General features: G+C 40.1%; 1 protein-coding gene across 5 annotated transcripts; it reads left to right on the forward strand.

The window, feature by feature from the left end:
• Positions 1-376: 376 nt before the first annotated feature.
• TEKT2 (tektin 2) lies at positions 377-16,113 on the forward strand. Of its 5 annotated transcripts, none has more exons than XM_087970545.1 (11): positions 378-414; positions 1,219-1,285; positions 2,269-2,429; positions 2,932-3,057; positions 4,255-4,460; positions 4,591-4,734; positions 6,820-6,934; positions 9,684-9,791; positions 11,746-11,889; positions 12,748-12,827; positions 15,699-16,113. In XM_087970545.1, the coding sequence occupies exons 3-11, from the start codon at positions 2,274-2,276 to the stop codon at positions 15,910-15,912; spliced, it is 1,293 nt and encodes a 430-aa protein (XP_087826671.1). In that variant the 5' UTR covers positions 378-414; positions 1,219-1,285; positions 2,269-2,273; the 3' UTR covers positions 15,913-16,113. The 5 variants fall into 5 exon arrangements, with proteins under 5 accessions (XP_087826673.1, XP_087826671.1, XP_087826672.1 ...); XM_087970546.1 differs by having other exon boundaries at positions 384-414; positions 2,262-2,429; XM_087970548.1 differs by having other exon boundaries at positions 398-414; positions 2,265-2,429.
• The last annotated feature ends 573 nt before the right edge of the window (positions 16,114-16,686 follow it).

Below are 16,686 nucleotides of genomic sequence, written 5' to 3' on the forward strand. Positions count from 1 at the left end.
GAAAAACTGCCAATGGAAGAGAATATAGCTCAGGGTAGAACTGTGAACATAAAAGTTATACATTTTAAAAAACCAGGATCAATTGAGAGCTCTGTATGGCAATGCATTCTTTAGTCATGTAGCATTTTCTTTTTTTAAAAGCCTCTTGTTTCTTATTGCAACCCTCCCACTTGAAATAAATTACCCTTCTTAAAAAGAAATTTGCCCTAAGAGCAGGTTCCACTATTTGAACCATTTCTTTGCCATCTCATCGTTGCCATGGTCCCCTGCTCCTCCTTTGTAAACAATTGCAGGGAATGCTTTCTGATTGGCTCTTGGAGAGTGTGGTTGCCTGGCAACGTCTTAAAGTGTGCTTAGCAACCTTGCTGATAACAGAAAAGCTGCAGGAAGCAGAGGCCAAGTGGAACAGAAGCGGTGAGTTGAGGGTGCCAATTCAGGGGAGAAAAGCTTTTCTCTTTCTACCCCAATATCCCAAATCATCTAGAGTTGCCGTTCCTTCGTCAGCAGAACATAACTGTAAAAACTTTTCATCTTCTAACCCAGGGTTTCTTCAACCTTAGCAACATTAAGATGGGTGGACTTCAACTCCCAGAATTCTTCCAGCTACATGCTGGCTAGGGACTTCTGGGAGTTGCAGTTCACCTATTTTAAAGTCGCCAAGATTGAGCCTTGCTGTTCTAACCTGTTGTCTGACTGATTTTATGTTTTTAGATGTTTTAATATTTTTTCCTAGTTTTGTATGCCACCCAAGCTCTACTGGAGTTGGATGCCTAGTAAATTAATAACCACCACAACAATAATATTAATAATAACACATAAATAAAATTCAGCTCTGGATTATTTTCATGAGCTCTGTTTGTGACATCACTGAATCTATGATATCGTATCGCTGTATCTATCTATATTGCTTTTCCCCTCATTTCCTTTTTTAAAATAACTTTTATGGAAGAAGTTTTTCAACAAAATGAAAAACTGTTGAATTAAAGAAGAATAAAGAAAAGTAACCAGAAAGTGGAAAAGAAATATAGAAAAAGGAAAGAAAAAGAAAAGAAAGATTCTAAAGAAGCAGCTTCCATTCTTCTTAACAGCTGTTATAAATAGATTTATATTTTATCTTCTCTCCCCACGGTTACCTCATAATTTCCTTCTTTCCATAAGCTGCCCTTTCTAATCATCGGACCCATAAATCACAAGTTCCATTTTCCTCTCTTTTTTCAGCAAAAAGTCCGTAAGAAGTTTCCAGTCGTCAATAAATGTGGTTCCTGATCTTTCTCTAGCCAAGCAAGTAATTTTTGCCATCTCTGTCACTTTCATCATGCATTCCTCTGTTGTGGACACCTCCGAGTTTTCCCATTTTTACTCATATAGAAACTTGCAGCAGGGATCATATAAAAAAATAGTAATCTGTGACTCATTTTTAATTGATTGTCCAGTAATCCCAGTAAAAATAAAGTTTGGCTTCAGGTGAAAGTGGAAAATTCTTTGTTATTTTTCTATGTATTTGAACTCAGTTTTCTGGCTGTTTTAGAAGTCTACCTGGTATGACAAAATGACCATTTATGTTATATTTCCAACATCAATTTGAAATATCTTTATACTTTTTAGAGAATTTTTCTTTTTCCTAGTTTATGACTTTGCCTTAAATTCATTTCATCCTGATTTTGCGTGATGTTTCCCCCCAGTGTCAGTAACTTTTTGCCTGCTTTTCCCCATACACACATAGTCACACACCCGTGCACACACTCACAGAGACTTTCCTTTTGGTTTTTCATACTGCATTCCTGAATTAATGCGTGTTTAGACATTCCTTTTACTAATCTGCTGATCTTTCGATAAGAGAACTGAACTGCAAAGTATAGAAAATAAACAGATTTTTCTTCCATTATTCCAACTGAGCATGCCAAATTTGACCCAATGATTAACAACAGTTTTGTCTTGAATTTACTACTTGCCATTAAGTTGACACGTTGAAGAACATTGGCGTGTTACAGTATCACATATGTACTTAAATAAGGCAAGTTTCATGTAAAAACAAGGTTTCATTATTTTCCTTATGTGAAATATTTAATAATGCCTTTAAATAATGCCTGTCAAAGAACCAGGAAGCAGAAGAAGAAGCAGGACGACAACAAACAATGATTGCTTTGCTCATTTGAAAGATGGGTTTATTCGACAAACCAAAGTTTGAATAAACCACATCTTAGCTACAAACCATGGCTTGACTGTAATCAATATGCTTTTCTTTCTTTCTTTTTTTATAGCAGGAAGCCGTCATGGCCACTCTGAGTGTAAAGCCAGGCCAGAGGTTCACACTACCAGATTGGCATATCAGTTCTGACCTCCTCTCGACCAATGCTGAGCGCCAACGCTCTGCTTCTCACCAAATTAGGCAAGAAGCCCGAATCCTTCGCAATGAAACAAATAACCAGGTAGGCAAATACTGACTGGGGAATTCTGGGAGTTGAAGTCCACATGTCTTAAACTTGCTGAGGTTGAGAAATAATGCAGTAATTGTTCCAGGGCATTTGTGAAGACCTGCATGAAATGAATATGCTGCCCAAAGTTGCTCATATGTGAGTTGAGCAATATATAAATTGAGAATAGAAATAGGAATAGGAATAGGAATAAAAATAGAAATAGAAATAGAAATAGCAATAGCAATAGCAATAGCAATAGCAATAGCAATAGCAATAGCAATAGCAATAGCAATAGAATAGAATAGAATAGAATAGAATAAATACTTTATTGGCCAAGTGTGATTGGACACACAAGGAATTTGTCTTCGGTGCAGAAGCTGTCAGTGCACACACAAACAACGAAGTAATATAATCATAAAATACCGATAAAGGAGAATGCAGCAGAAAAGATTAGAAGGATAATAATAATACAGCGTATCTGAACAGTGACTTGAGTTTTTTTCCTCTTCCCCAGACAAAATGGGATGAGTACGACAACCGCACACGTCTTAATGAGCGTCTTGACATTGTCAATCGATGGAAAGAAACTCTGGATAAGTGCCTCACCGACATGGACACAGAAATCAATAGCTTGACTCAAGTATGTGATGGACTCATGCCTTCCTCACCCCAACCCATTCTCCAGGAAATTAGTAGAAAACCTTCCATGTTCTGCAGTTCATTCTAAACACCAAACCAGATCCTGTATTCCTTCTGAATTTTCATGAATTTTCATGAATTTTCATTTCAAGATTTCATGCTCAAAACTACTGCTGTGAACCATTGCTTTGTCAGAACTGGCTACTCTAAGCCCAGCACATTTGCACACTTCTGGTAGGAAAAAATTGGTTGTGGATTGGAGCGAGCACTACATTTTCTGGAAAGTCTGAGGCAGTAGCAAGGATGAGATGATGCAAAATTCTTGAGTATTGTTTTGTTTTGAGTTTTGAGAGCAGTAAGTCTAAGTTTTATTCCCCTCTCCCCTTCATTTCCTCTTATCCTGGAGCAAAAATATTTGGAGGATCACAACACTCTTCCCTGAGTTTGATGGAGCAATACAGGTAGTCCTTGACTTATGACAGTTCATTTAATGACCATTTGAGTTTACAATGGCACTGAAAAACTAGACATATGGCCATTTTTCACACTTGCAACTGTTGCAGCATACCCATGGTCACATGATCAAAATTCAGATGCTTGGCAACTGTCTCATATTTATGACTATTGCAGTGTCCCAGGATCATGCAATCTCCTTTTGCAACCCTCGGACAAGCAACGTCAATGGGAAAGCCAGATTCACTTAACAACCACGCTACTAACTTAACAAATGCAGTGATTCACTTAACAATTGTGGTAAGAAAGGTTATAAAATGGAGCAAAATTTACTTAACAAATGTCTCACAGCGACAGAAATTTTGGGCTCAATTGTGCTTATAACTAACTTGAGTACTACCTGTAAAAGTTTTATAAGACATACCTCTGTAGGTATATCTAGTTAAACTCTCAGAGATAATGAAGTGGACGAGTAAACAAAGTCCATTATTACAAGGTTGGTGGTGTTAGAAACATAGATTGCTATACTGCACAATGCATTGCATTAGAATGTTGCTCCTAATCTTGAGTGTCATTGTGATTAATTGATGAATTTGTCTACAAAGTGTAAACTGAGCCTCAGCAAATAATCCCCACAGAAACTTTAATGAGTCTGTTGCCTCCTACTGCTTCTCTCCACCTTTGTTCTGGCTGATCCTTGGAGGGCTGTTTCTTCTGCTTACTCTGTTGTGACCTCCCTTTTCAGATGAAGGAGGCAGCAGAACATGCCCTCCAAGCTAAAAACCTGCCGTTGGATGTGGCCATTGAAAATCTCACTTACCGTGAGAGTCGCCGAGCCATTGATGTAGTGAAGGACCACGTGGAGGAAGAGCTGCACAAGGAAGTGGAAGTGATTGATGCCACCAAGAAAGACCTTCAGCAGAAAGTCAGTGAGGCTTTTGAGCAGCTCTGGTAAGTCAAAAAAATTTCTGAAGGGCGAGCAGAATGTAGTTATGGGGATCTTAAGGTAGGGTCATGGACTGGGTCTCATGAAAACAAAGATTGTCTTTGCTCTAATGCAGTCTTGGTTTATCATTCTCAGCCTCTTGCAGGAGGCCCGGCAGCAGTTAAATTTTGATCACCGAGGGAAGAGGGAAGCCCTGGAGATCGACCAGACCTGCGTTTCTCTCGGTGTCAACTCTCCCAATATCTCCTACAAAGTCAACCCCACCCGGCTGCCAGTTGGGTAAGATTTAATATCTAGAAAGAAGAGATAGAAAGCCTGACAAATAATGAATGAATGAACCATTCAGGCGAATTAATCTGACTTCCTTTTGGTGCCATTCAAATGGCAAATGGGATTTCTACACTTGCAGTACCTGGTGGAAATCCATCCACTGTTCTACAATGTATTTTAGGCAGCTTCTCTTCACGTCTTTGGGTGTTTTTATGATTCTCTATTTTATGTCTAGCCGTGAATCACCCTGGTAGCACACACAGCAACATATTACTCATTGATTAAAACCCATAAATGTAGTTTGTAAATGAGTGAGATTTTCACATAGTGCTTAATAATGGATTAGATATTTTCATTCAGACTTTTATGGCATTGAGCAAAAATTCCTTCAACCTGGAAGTTCTGGGTCATTCCACTTTGAAAGGATTTGCATGGGAAAGTGCAACAGGACCCAGGTCTGCCCCATTTCCAGTTCAACAGATTGCCAATACTTTCCCAACTTACATATTTATGTATTGGGATATATGTGGCCACCCAACTCAAACAATGCCGCTTCAGGCAATTTACCCAAAATGGCATAAATGAAAACAACAATCAACAATCAAATCAATAACATATGATCTAGCTCACACTTGCCCACTGTCTGCTGAGAACTTACTCATCTGTATCCAAACAATGAGGGAATAGTTATGTTTTTAAGACTTTCCTCCAAGCCAGCTCATTCAGAGCCAGCTGAGCACTAGAGATATTACTCAAAGTCACTGAAAAGCCACCCCATCTGGGCCCCAGGAGGGGACCCCATCTCTGTCCACCCTATTAGAAGAGGCAGTCCCAAAAGTAAGCTGAATCCTGTGCCATGTAGGATGTGTTTACAGATGACTGATAACTTGAATGGCACTTAAAAGCTGACACAGAGTTAGTGAGTCTAACTTGCAAATCTCAACAAATAAATGCTCTGTCTTACATATTGGCAGAATAAATCAGAAAATAAAAAACAAGCTAAATAGTCAAGACCTTGCTGAGGATCCAAACTCTGTCAAGGACCTTGGAGTACTCACCTCAAATGATCTAAGTGCTAGAGCCCACTGTAACTACATAGCCAAAAAGGCATTAAGAGTTGTTAATCTAATCCTATGTAGCTTCTTCTCTGGTAATATCACACTACTAACTAGAGCATACAAAACATTTGCTAGACCTATACTTGAATACAGCTCATCAGTCTGGAACCCATATCATGTATCTGATATTAACACAATTGAAAAAGTCCAGAAATATTTCACAAGAAGAGTTCTCTGCTCCTCTACTCATTGCAGAATACCTTATGCCACCAGACTTGAAATTCTAGACCTAGAAAACTTAGAACTATGCCGCCTCCGGTCCGATCTAAATATAGTATATAAAATGATACATTGCAATGTCCTACCTGCAAATGAATACTTCAGCTTCAATCATAACAATACAAGAGCACACAATAGATACAAACTCAAGGTTATCTGCACCAAACTTGACTGCAGAAAATACGACTTCAGCAACAGAGTGGTCAATGTTTGGAATACTCTACCTGACTCTGTGGTTTCTTCCCCAAACCCCAAAAACTTTAACCTTAGACTGTCTACTATTGACCTCACCCCCTTCCTAAGAGGCCTGTGCATAAGCACACCAATCGTGCCTACCGTCCCTGTCCTATTTTTTATTTTTCTTATAAGTATCTATCTTATGTATTCAAAATTATATTTATTCTTTTACCTGTATCTTGTAAGCGATTGACAAATCAAATAAAATGTAAAATGTAAAATGTAAAAGTCATGTTCTGTGACTAGGGTTTAAGTCTATGTATCTTTTGTATTTGTTGACTTGTCCTGTGGGGAGTTGTCTATAGCAAGTTGGTTGTGATGAGAGGTCCTGAGGCGAGTTGGCCATGGCGAGTTGTCCTATTGTGACATGGCTGTGATGATTTTGGACATGGGCACACTTTCATTTCACCTGTATGTCGAATCTTGGGAATTCTGAGTGAGGGAAAGAGGGTGTCTGCTTGAAAATGGCAGGAATTTGAACTAAATAACCAAACCAACAGAACATGTTTGGCTTTTGTAGGACAATCACACCAGAACAGTGGGACCAATTCAGTCAATACAACAAGGATCGGGCAGAGACAGAAATGAAAGCCGCCACAGAATTGAGAGAGGCCATTGCTCTCACCATTGCGCAGGTTAATAATAGTTTTGCTTCTAGCTAACTTAACAGCAAGCTAATTGTTTCAACCCCTTCATAAATAATAATAAGAGCCCATTGATTAGCCATTAGGCCACATCAGAATACAATGGACAGAACCGTCATAAGACCATGTATAGCAGGGGTGTCCAACTCAAGGCCTGCAGGCCAGATCCGGCCCATGGGGTGCTTAGATACGGCCCATGGGGCTGCCCTGGAAAAGGGTGAAGGACCGGCCTATGGTGACTCTGCCAGCGAAAATGGAGCTTGGGAGCCCGATTTCGTTGGTTGAGTGCTTGGGCTACCACAGGTACCCCCGACATGAGTGATGTTGAGCTGACCACCCCCACCATGCCCCCCCCCGAGATCAAACACAACCCTGATGTGGCCCTCAATGAAATCGAGTTTGACACCCCTGAGCAAAATAGAGTAAAAGGCAGAAGTAAATGGAAACACAAATCATATGTCAGTGTCCTACCTCTGCAATTAACCCGATCAGATCCATACCTGCAGATCTCAGGTGTACTGTTTTGTTCAGATAAAGGGTCACGTTGTAGATAACATTTGGGTTCTGATTAGACATGAAATGCAGGTAGTCCTCAACTTATGACCAGAATTGGGGACCAGAATTTCCATTGTTAAGCAAGATACTTGAGCAGTGAGCTGCACCCAATTTTACAACCTTTTTTGGCCCCAGTTGTTAATTGAATTTCTGCAGCTGTTAATTGAATCACTTGGTTGTTAAGTGAACCTATTTTCCCCCATTGACTTTCCTTGCCTGAAACCAGCTGGGAAGGTCACAAATAGTGCGGTGACAATTTTAAATACATGGTACAAAGTGCCCAAGTTTTGTTCACACGACCAGCGGGGTGCTATGCCTATAAACATGAGGAGCAGTTGCAAGTCACTTTTTTCAGTGCTGTTGTAGCTTGGAATGGTCCATCCATGAATGGTTGTAAGCTGAGGATTACCTATATGTTGTTTTAATATATGGATCCCCAATTTTTTTCAGTTAATACAGTATTTAGAGGGACACATACAGGATGTGAGAGGTCTGCAGTAAGTATCTACAGACCCCTCATATCCTGGACATAAATTGTTTCAACTTCTACCCTCAAAACAACACTATAAGGCACCGCACACCAGAACAACTAGACACAAGGAGAGTTTTTTCTCGAATGCGATGATTCTGCTAAACAACTAACTCCCACAACACTGTCAAATTACTTAGTGAGACTTTATTACCATTATTCTTCTCATCCTTCCTATTACCTATTTCTTCCCACTTATGACCATAACCGTGTTGCTTGTATCTGTACAATTTATATTATTTTATTTGTTTCCTAGTATGATTTGCTTATTAGTAACTTATGATTATCACTAAGTGTTGCATCTCATGATTCTTGATGAATGTATTTTATTTTTTCTTATGTACACTGAGAGCATATGCACCAAAGACAAATTCCTTGTGTGTCCAATCACACTTGGCCAATAAAAGAATTCTATTCTATTTATCAAGCTTGACTACTTTAATATGTGTGGACTTCAACTCCCAAAATCTCCCAGCCAGCATGAGTTGAAGTCTATGCATCTTAAAATTGCCAAGCTTCAGAAACACCAGTCTAATCTGCAATCCAATCTCTCTTCCACCCCCCCTCTCTCTCTCCCTCCCTCCCTCCTTCCCTCTCTCTCTCTCTCTCTCTCTCCAATCCAGTTGGCATTCAAATAATATAGAAGCTATATCATCTATCTGTAATAGGAGCAATGTCTAAAGTTTAGGCTGTAGAGAGAGTCTTTTTCTTCATTTCATAAGCAGCATTGTCAGTTAAAGATGAAATATTAAAACACCAACCTATGATAATAGAATGATATACTGAGCTGTGGGATTGTACAGCATTAAATTATATATTTGGGATTCACCTTTAGAAGAACCAGAATAAGAGAATTTGAGAGAGACGTTATAGAAACCTGTCTGAAAATTTCAGACAACGTGCTACAGAGATGCATTATAGTATACTATTTGAGAATAAGAAGGATTATGTTTTTGATCCGTTCTTGATGTGTGATTTTGATAATAACTGAATAATAATTGAAACTGAAAGACTTTGGGCCAGTCACTCTTTCTCAGCCCAGCCTACCTCACAGGGTTGTTGTTGTGGGGGAACACAGGATCTAAAGTAAATAAAGAATATATATATATATATAAATATTATTATTTGTATACTAGTTCTATCTATCGCTTGAGAAAGAATCCAGAAAAGGACAAATTACATTGTGTGTGTGTGTGTGTGTGTGTATTTCTTTCTGAATTCTCCCCTATGTTTAAATGCATGTAGCATCATTCTGGCAGTCAATGCTTTAAAAAGAACAGTGGTAGGTATAGTGATATGTGCATTTAGGACATATATAATGCTTAATTTAAATGTGATAGCCCAGGTTGAAATTTCAATACATTGAATTATTTCAGCCAGTTCTCGTTCTCAGCCAAATTCATTTCACAGAACTGGTATGCCCTTGAAACATTGAAATTAAATGTGGATGTGGTAGGGGAAAAAACACCTCACCAGCTCTAATGGTGCAAAGCAAGAGCTACCCATTGCATCACTGCGACTTCCATCTTGACTTTCTGACCATACCAGATGAGACCGCTGAGGACAAGCAAAATGGCTGTTCAGCCTATAAGGAGAAGAATCTCTCACACTTCTTTAATTACAGTTTCTCTGTTGACCTGAGTGTTTTCTTTCTAGACCGACAATGAGTTAGAAGCTCAACGTGTGGCTACCGAATTTGCTTTCCGGAAGAGGATCCATGAACTGGAAAAAGCTCTTGATGAGCTGAGATGGCAAGAAAAGAATGTTAGTCTTCAGCTTGGGCAGGAGGCTCATCAAATTTGTAAAGAGATCCTTCAGAGTTTGCATGTATAGAATGAATTTGGGTCAAGCTGAGGTTCTCCCAGGCTGGTAACATGGATTAACTTCAGAGAGATGTCCAGGGGACTAAACAAAATATTGCTAATTCTCAGAATTTCCTGTAACACTTCCTCTTCCTTCTCGACAGAATGATACAGGAAAGAGGGATGTTGAGTTTGGGAAGCTGATACACTTCCAGTCCTTCTTTTCAACAGGAAGGGAGAAGATTCTTCTTGATTTGCCAATTCCCTTCCCCTATTATATGTGTCATATAATGTATGTGGATAGAACAGAGTAGAATAGAACAGAATAGAATAAACAGAGCCGGAAGGAAGACCTTAGAGGTCTTCTAGTCCAACCCCCTGCCTAGGCAGGAAACCCTATACCAGCATTGGTGAACCTTTTGGCACCCAGTGCCGAAATGGGAGCATGCGTGGGGGGGGGGCAGCGCCAGAAACCAGAAGAGCAGCTTTCCTGGCGTGCATGTGTGCATTGGGAAGCTGATCTTCCGGTTTCCGGTTCTTCTGCATGTGCAAAGACCAGCTGGCATGTGTGCTGTAACTTGGAAGAGCAACGGGTGACAGTTAGCGTGACCAGAGAGATGGCTCTGTGTGCCACTTCTGGTATGTGTGCCATAGATTTGCCATCACGGCCCTATACCATTTCCAACAAATGGTTATCTAATCTCTTCTTAAAAACTTCCCAAGCACCACAACCTTTGGAAGCAAGTTGTTCCACTGATTGTTCTAACCGTCAAGAAATTTCTCCTTAGTTCTAGGTTGCTTCTGCCCTTGATTAATTTTCACCATATATACATCATTTTGTAGGTATTTATTTTGTCATATTTATGTAGTGTATATTGGAGGTGGTGACCCTTTGAGAGCTATATGCAATGAAATTTCATTTTAATGCATACCTAATTAGTGTGTATTTAAAGTGACAATAAATGTTATAAGTCTAAGTGTGACAACTTCTAGGACAAGAAGTTTCAAAGTTCCAGACAGGGATTAAAAAGTTATGAGGACTCGTGCTACTTAAGATTCAATATATTGTGCAAACGCAGAAAAAGGGCTATATCAGTAAACTCTTTGGTAAGCAGAGACCTCAGTATGATTATGAATAAATAAAAAATCATCAAATGAATGAAATAATCAAATTCTGAACAAGAACTCAAAAGTGGCTGACAAAAGCTACATTAATTCTTATGGACTTTTCGCTCCTTGCTCAGTTGCTCTCCTGCCAACATCATCGTAACTTTCCCACCCTATCAGTCATCTCCAACTACAAAAAAAATAATGTAACGAATTTCCCCAGTTCCTTCACAAAGTAACTTTGAGCAGTGGAGTTTATGCTTGCACTCTCTGCTGTTAATGAGAGAACATCAGAAACCACACTTCCTTCTTAAAAAAAAGTTGTCCTCCAGAATGTCCCAAAAGTGCCTTTTCAAGGGGCAACTGAAGCTTCTTGGATGAGAAGCGAAACATCTTCAAAGAAAAATCAGAAAGTCCAGGTGCCTCTTGAAAAGGTACCTTTGGGACAACCATGACCAGGAGACCAAGAATCTTCAACTCCCAGAATTCCCCAGCCACCTGTTGAGAATTCTGGGACTTGAAGTGTCTGCCTACTCATATTGAGGAAGACTGCCATTGGCAGAGCTCCAGGGGTCGTACGTTATATACATAGCACTAGATCTTTCTTGGTTCTACCACAGGAGCTTCTGCCGCATGCAAAATTCACCCTAACATGAGCTGTAACCCCATTCCTATACCTGCCTTTTACGTGGAGTTGGCAGCATTTTTGAATCACCAAGAAAAAAATACCAGGGAATTGGTCACCCATGTTTTCTACACTCTTTTCGTAGGGTGTTTCTGAAAACAAACCATGGTTTTGTCTCTTGCAGACACTGGAAGAAATTGCTGAGATGGAGGAGGACATTCGACGTCTGGAGGAAGATCTCCGGAAGAAAATGGCCAATCTGAAATTGGCTCACACTCGCTTGGAGACTCGGACTTACCGTCCCAACATGGAGCTTTGCCGTGACCAGGTACAGAATGCTTTTAAGAGTAGAAGTGCAAAAGTGGGGATCAGAACTAACAATTGCACTGGGTCTCTGATTCTGCATGAAAGTGGAGAGAAAATATAACACTTCCATGAAAGAGATGTAGATACCGATAGAAGAGACTGTTTGTAGCTCAGGTTTGAATTGCGGGGTCCTTAGTGCTTTCTGAGCTGGGTTGTTTTCTTGGTGTGCACTGATGATGTTACCTAGTTTGGTAATGAAATGTCTGCAATAAAACAATCCAGCTCAGAGAGCACCAAGGTCTTCACAAGGGCTTTTGTAGAGGATTCTAATGTGGATGAATCTTAGCGTCCACTTACTTTAGATGCAAGAAGATTGAGCGTGGCTATTCTCTGTACAAGTAATCTTCACTTAATAATTGGTTGTTTAATAAGTGTTTGAAGTTACAATGGCCAAGGAACAGGTACTTTATGGCCCATGGAGCACCCCTGGCCATTGTAAGTGTTCATGCTGCCCCACCCCATGGTCATGTGACATGTCAGGTGGGTTAGCTTTCTGACTGGTCAGTGTTCTGTGGTCACATAATTATGTTTTGTGATGTTTTCTTCCGCCTTCTGGCATTTTTGCCATTTTGTGGAGAAAAAAACATCCATTCAGATAAATGGATTCACTTAATGACTGCCACAAAAAAGGCTGTAAAATTACTTCCAGTCATGTGGCCACCTTGACTTATGACTGCAATTTAGGGCAAAGACTACTTGCAGAACGCAATTTTTTTATAGCAGGAGGTGGTAATATGGAAAGAGTTATACTTCTCTGATCAGTCTGGCCTTTGCTATTTCTGAATCCTGAATTGCTTGCTTTCTGTCTCCTTAACTCTAGGCTCAACATGGATTAACAGATGAAGTTCATCAACTAGAAGGGACAATAGCTGCATTAAAGCAAAAAATGGCGCAATCACAGTAAGTTGAAGTTAGTTCTTGTTGCACCTTAGGCACAAAGCCAGCTTGGTGACTTTGGGTTAGTCACTCATTCTCGTCCCAAAGAAGAAGTTAATGGCAAGCCATTTCTGAAATCTTGCCAAAATAATTGCAAGGACCTGTCTATGCAGTCATGAGGAATAAAAAGCTGACTCAAAGGAATCAAATAAATAAATAAATCCTGTGTATATTCGTGTATACACCCATTTGCGCATAAGCCAACCTTCGAATTTTTAACCAAAATACCGTGAAAATTGCACCACCTGCAGATAAGCCAATGGTGAAAATTAAAACAATGAAAATGTTGAGGATTGTATTATATGGTGGTGTTTTGGTTAAATTCAAGGCTCAGGTTATCCATGCATGGGCTTATCCACAAGTGCAAATGGTAAGTATAATTAATTTGATGAATTTTAACAGTTTTGCATGCAACATACTTTAAAAACACAGAGAACCCCTATTGTTTATGTAGCTGCAAACACATAGGAATTTTAGGACCATAGTACGAAGGTTGTGTAAGGGTAGTGATCTGGGAGTGTGATTAAAACATCAGCTGAAATGAAGTCATGACAGATCTATAATGGTATCAATTCAAAGCCAATTAAATATTACTTTGGCTTTAGTTTCCAAAATAGGAGAGGACTGTGATTTTGGGATTTGGCTTATATCATGCTACAATTTATATCACATCTGACTTTGTCTTGTTTTTGTAATGTAGTAGGATAAAAAGTATGTAAGCTGTCGTTCTGTTTTTCCTCAGGACTGTTCAGCAAGCTGCCAATGCTTTTCTGGGAGCTTGATCTGTACTGTAATTATTTGCATGCTTAATAAATTTATGTTGTGTCTTCAAAGTGATTTAGTGGCTTTAGATGATTCAGGTTTTAGCCACAACATGGCCAAAGCTCAACAAAAGGGAGGGAGGAGGCTGAGGGCCTCAAAGCAGACTAGATTATGTAAAATAAGTCAGTGAGATTGGGGGATTTGGATTTTATTTCTACTTTATTTTTCAACTGTGATACAGTTAAGGATCTTAGTGCAGTTTTTGTGCATTTCTTCTCAGCATGGTAGGAAGTTGTGAGTTCAGAGGAAATGCCTAAGGCTGCAAAAAAGAATAGGTGTGGGCTGTCTGTGACCCTGCGGCTGCCAGTTGCCCACCTCTGCAATAATTACCTGCGAAATAATTACATCTGGTTGCAAATCGAATCAATAAATATTGTGTTTTTATGGTTGTAGGCCACCTAGAGGTTTCTTTAGGTGAGTCGGGTGACATAAAAGTTAAATAAAGAAACAAACAAATAAATAAGCAAGCAAGCAAGTAAGCAGGCATATGGCATTATTACAATAACCACAAGACCACAATGCTATTGCCGAGCCGTAGTTTGGCTTGCCAAGGTACAGGACACGCTTGCATGTTTCCAAGGAAACTGCCTGCCTGCACAGAACACTAGCTTGTCTCCTTACCAATAAAGTGGTACATATTTATCTACTTGCATAGAACATGTTTTCGAACTATTAGATGGACAGTAACCAGGGAGAGTTATGGGAGCTAACCCTGCCACACAGTCCTAGGACTCAAACCACCAAACCAGAAACCATCCCCAGTGTCATAAAGCCACTGAGTCACCATGCCTCAAACAAATGAACACATAAATAATTTCATTTGGTCTAACGCAGCAGTCACCAACCGGTGGGCTGCGGCCCACTGGTGGTCTGCAAGAAAATTTTGGTGGTCTGCAGAGAAATGTCATCCCCAGAGCACCCCCTGAAGCAATTAATCCAGGCTGTGTAGGAGCACAAGGCTGCGCTGCCCACATGGCCCACTCACTCCTTACCTGGCAAACTTGACTGCTAAGTTGCTATTTTTCCTTTTTCCCCCCTGACTATCAGCTGTTCTGCTGTGCCAGGAGTTAAGGAAATCGTTGGGATTTCTTGCTTCCTAGCTAATCTTTAGCTGAGCCAAACCTTCCTTAGGACTGAAGCAGTGCAGACTGAGCTAGCCAATGGCAGAAACACAGATCTCTAAGTGAATCTGTGAGCAACTCAATTTGCCTGCCTGCTTTGCTTGATTTTGGGTAAAATGTTGCTCTTTTTTTAAATAAAAAATTCAGTATTTACATACATGGTGTGATGTGAGTTAATTTTATGAGTTTGCTTGCAAGCAAATTTTATGTGACAGACTCAGGTAGGCGATGGCAGAAACACAGATCTCTTGAGTGAATCTGTGATTCTGTGAGCAACTCAATCTGCCTGCCTACGTTGCCTGCTTTTGGGTAAAAGTTGCTTTTTTATATAAAAAAATTCAATATATAAATATTTATAATATTTACATACAAGCCATGCCCACCCAGTCACATGACCACCAAGCCACATCCACAAATTAGGCCACGCCCACAGAACAGGTTAGTGATCCCCGGGATTTAAAATTATGAGTTTGGTGATCCCTGAGGTCCAAAAGGTTGGCAACCCCTCGTCTAACCTATTTTGAGAGATGTATAAAAGCTGGTCCTAATATCTCTAGATTCATGGTAAACAATAGCTAGCAGTGTGTTCACAGACATCACGTTGGCTTCATGGAACTGTATTAGTAAAATGGTTATCAGCTGGGAAATGAGATTATGAAAAAAAAAAATCTGGTCCCATCATACTTTTCTCTTTAAGGGGAAGTGCTTTTTGGTGGTGGTAGAAAGGGATGATCTTTCAATATCAGTTGGGAAATCGTGTTGTTCACTCCCTTTACTAGTTTCAGATGTTCCCTGTTTCCATCCCTTGGCAATAAATGTTAGAATAAGATTGAAGTGGGAAGATTTGCAATTTTGGAATGAAGCGGCAATCATCTTCTCTTTATTTTTGCAGGGACGCTCTGGATGCCCTCTATAAGCACCTGTACCGCATCCAGGCAGATATTTCTTACAAGATGAACTCTCTGGTGCTGGATAACAAATGCATGGATGGCAGGCGTAAGCTGACGGTTCCGGCCGAGAAATTTGTGCCAGAGGTGGACACTTTCAACCGCACAACCAACCGTACTCTCTCACCCCTCAAGAGCCGGCAACTGGAGCTGGCCTAGGATACCTGAGAACATTGTAGACCTTTTCAGGATTGACTTCTAGCCAAGCCAGGCCACGGTCTGCATTGGGTTAGAATGACTCAAGTCATCTTCTCCTTGACCCTTCCCAGAGTTGTGTATTTTGCCCTCACAGGTTTGGTATATTGCAAGAAAAAAGTGGGATAACTAATTAAAAAAGCTGCCCTTGGTGTTGTCAAGCCATTAAGATTCACGAGTGGTTTTTGATGCTACTTGAGGTTTTTGACAAGCTTGCTTCAACTTGTGCATGGCTAGACCTTTCATCAGTGCCAGGTGCTGGAGAAAAATCTGTAGGAGGGAACTCCTGGATTTCCACGCCATTTAAGAGTTTTCTCTCCCTTCTAAAGATGAGGTTAATTTTGTCTACTTAAGCAGGATACTGAAGTACTTCAGTCTCCAAATTTTATGATGAGTTTGCAAGAAAGCTCCAGGGCACTTGATCACAGAGATCTGGGTTGAAGTGTCTGGCTGGAATCAGGAAATAAATTAATTCATGTAAATCTGCCAAGGGAAAGTAAGGAGGAAGGAAACAATTTATAAGGTAAGAATACATTGGAGTTTGACAGTTATGCAAACAGAATACTAAACCTCCCGTCCCAGGGATCAACCCAGATTGGATCTTGTTGTGCAAATAATCCAGAAAGATCACATAAAGCTCAAAACGCTGAAAAGTACAGGTAGGCCTTGACTTACGACCATAACTGAGCTCAAAAATTATGTTGCCAAGTGAGTTTTGTCCCATTTCACAACTTTTCT

Source organism: Notechis scutatus, chromosome 8, assembly GCF_049901735.1.
Source record: "Notechis scutatus isolate UNSWTSFEM ecotype Mainland chromosome 8, rNotScu1.2, whole genome shotgun sequence".
In the NCBI taxonomy this organism is placed as follows: Eukaryota; Metazoa; Chordata; class Lepidosauria; order Squamata; family Elapidae; genus Notechis; species Notechis scutatus.

Bases quoted from the DNA above. Each gene is read 5' to 3' on its own strand.
- TEKT2 (XM_087970547.1), top strand. From the start codon at position 2,274: ATGGCCACTCTGAGTGTAAAGCCAGGCCAGAGGTTCACACTACCAGAT. The intron at 9,792-11,745 runs GTTAGTCTTCAG...TGTCTCTTGCAG, and splicing joins TGAGATGGCAAGAAAAGAAT to ACACTGGAAGAAATTGCTGA. The intron at 12,828-15,698 runs GTAAGTTGAAGT...TTATTTTTGCAG, and splicing joins CAAAAAATGGCGCAATCACA to GGACGCTCTGGATGCCCTCT.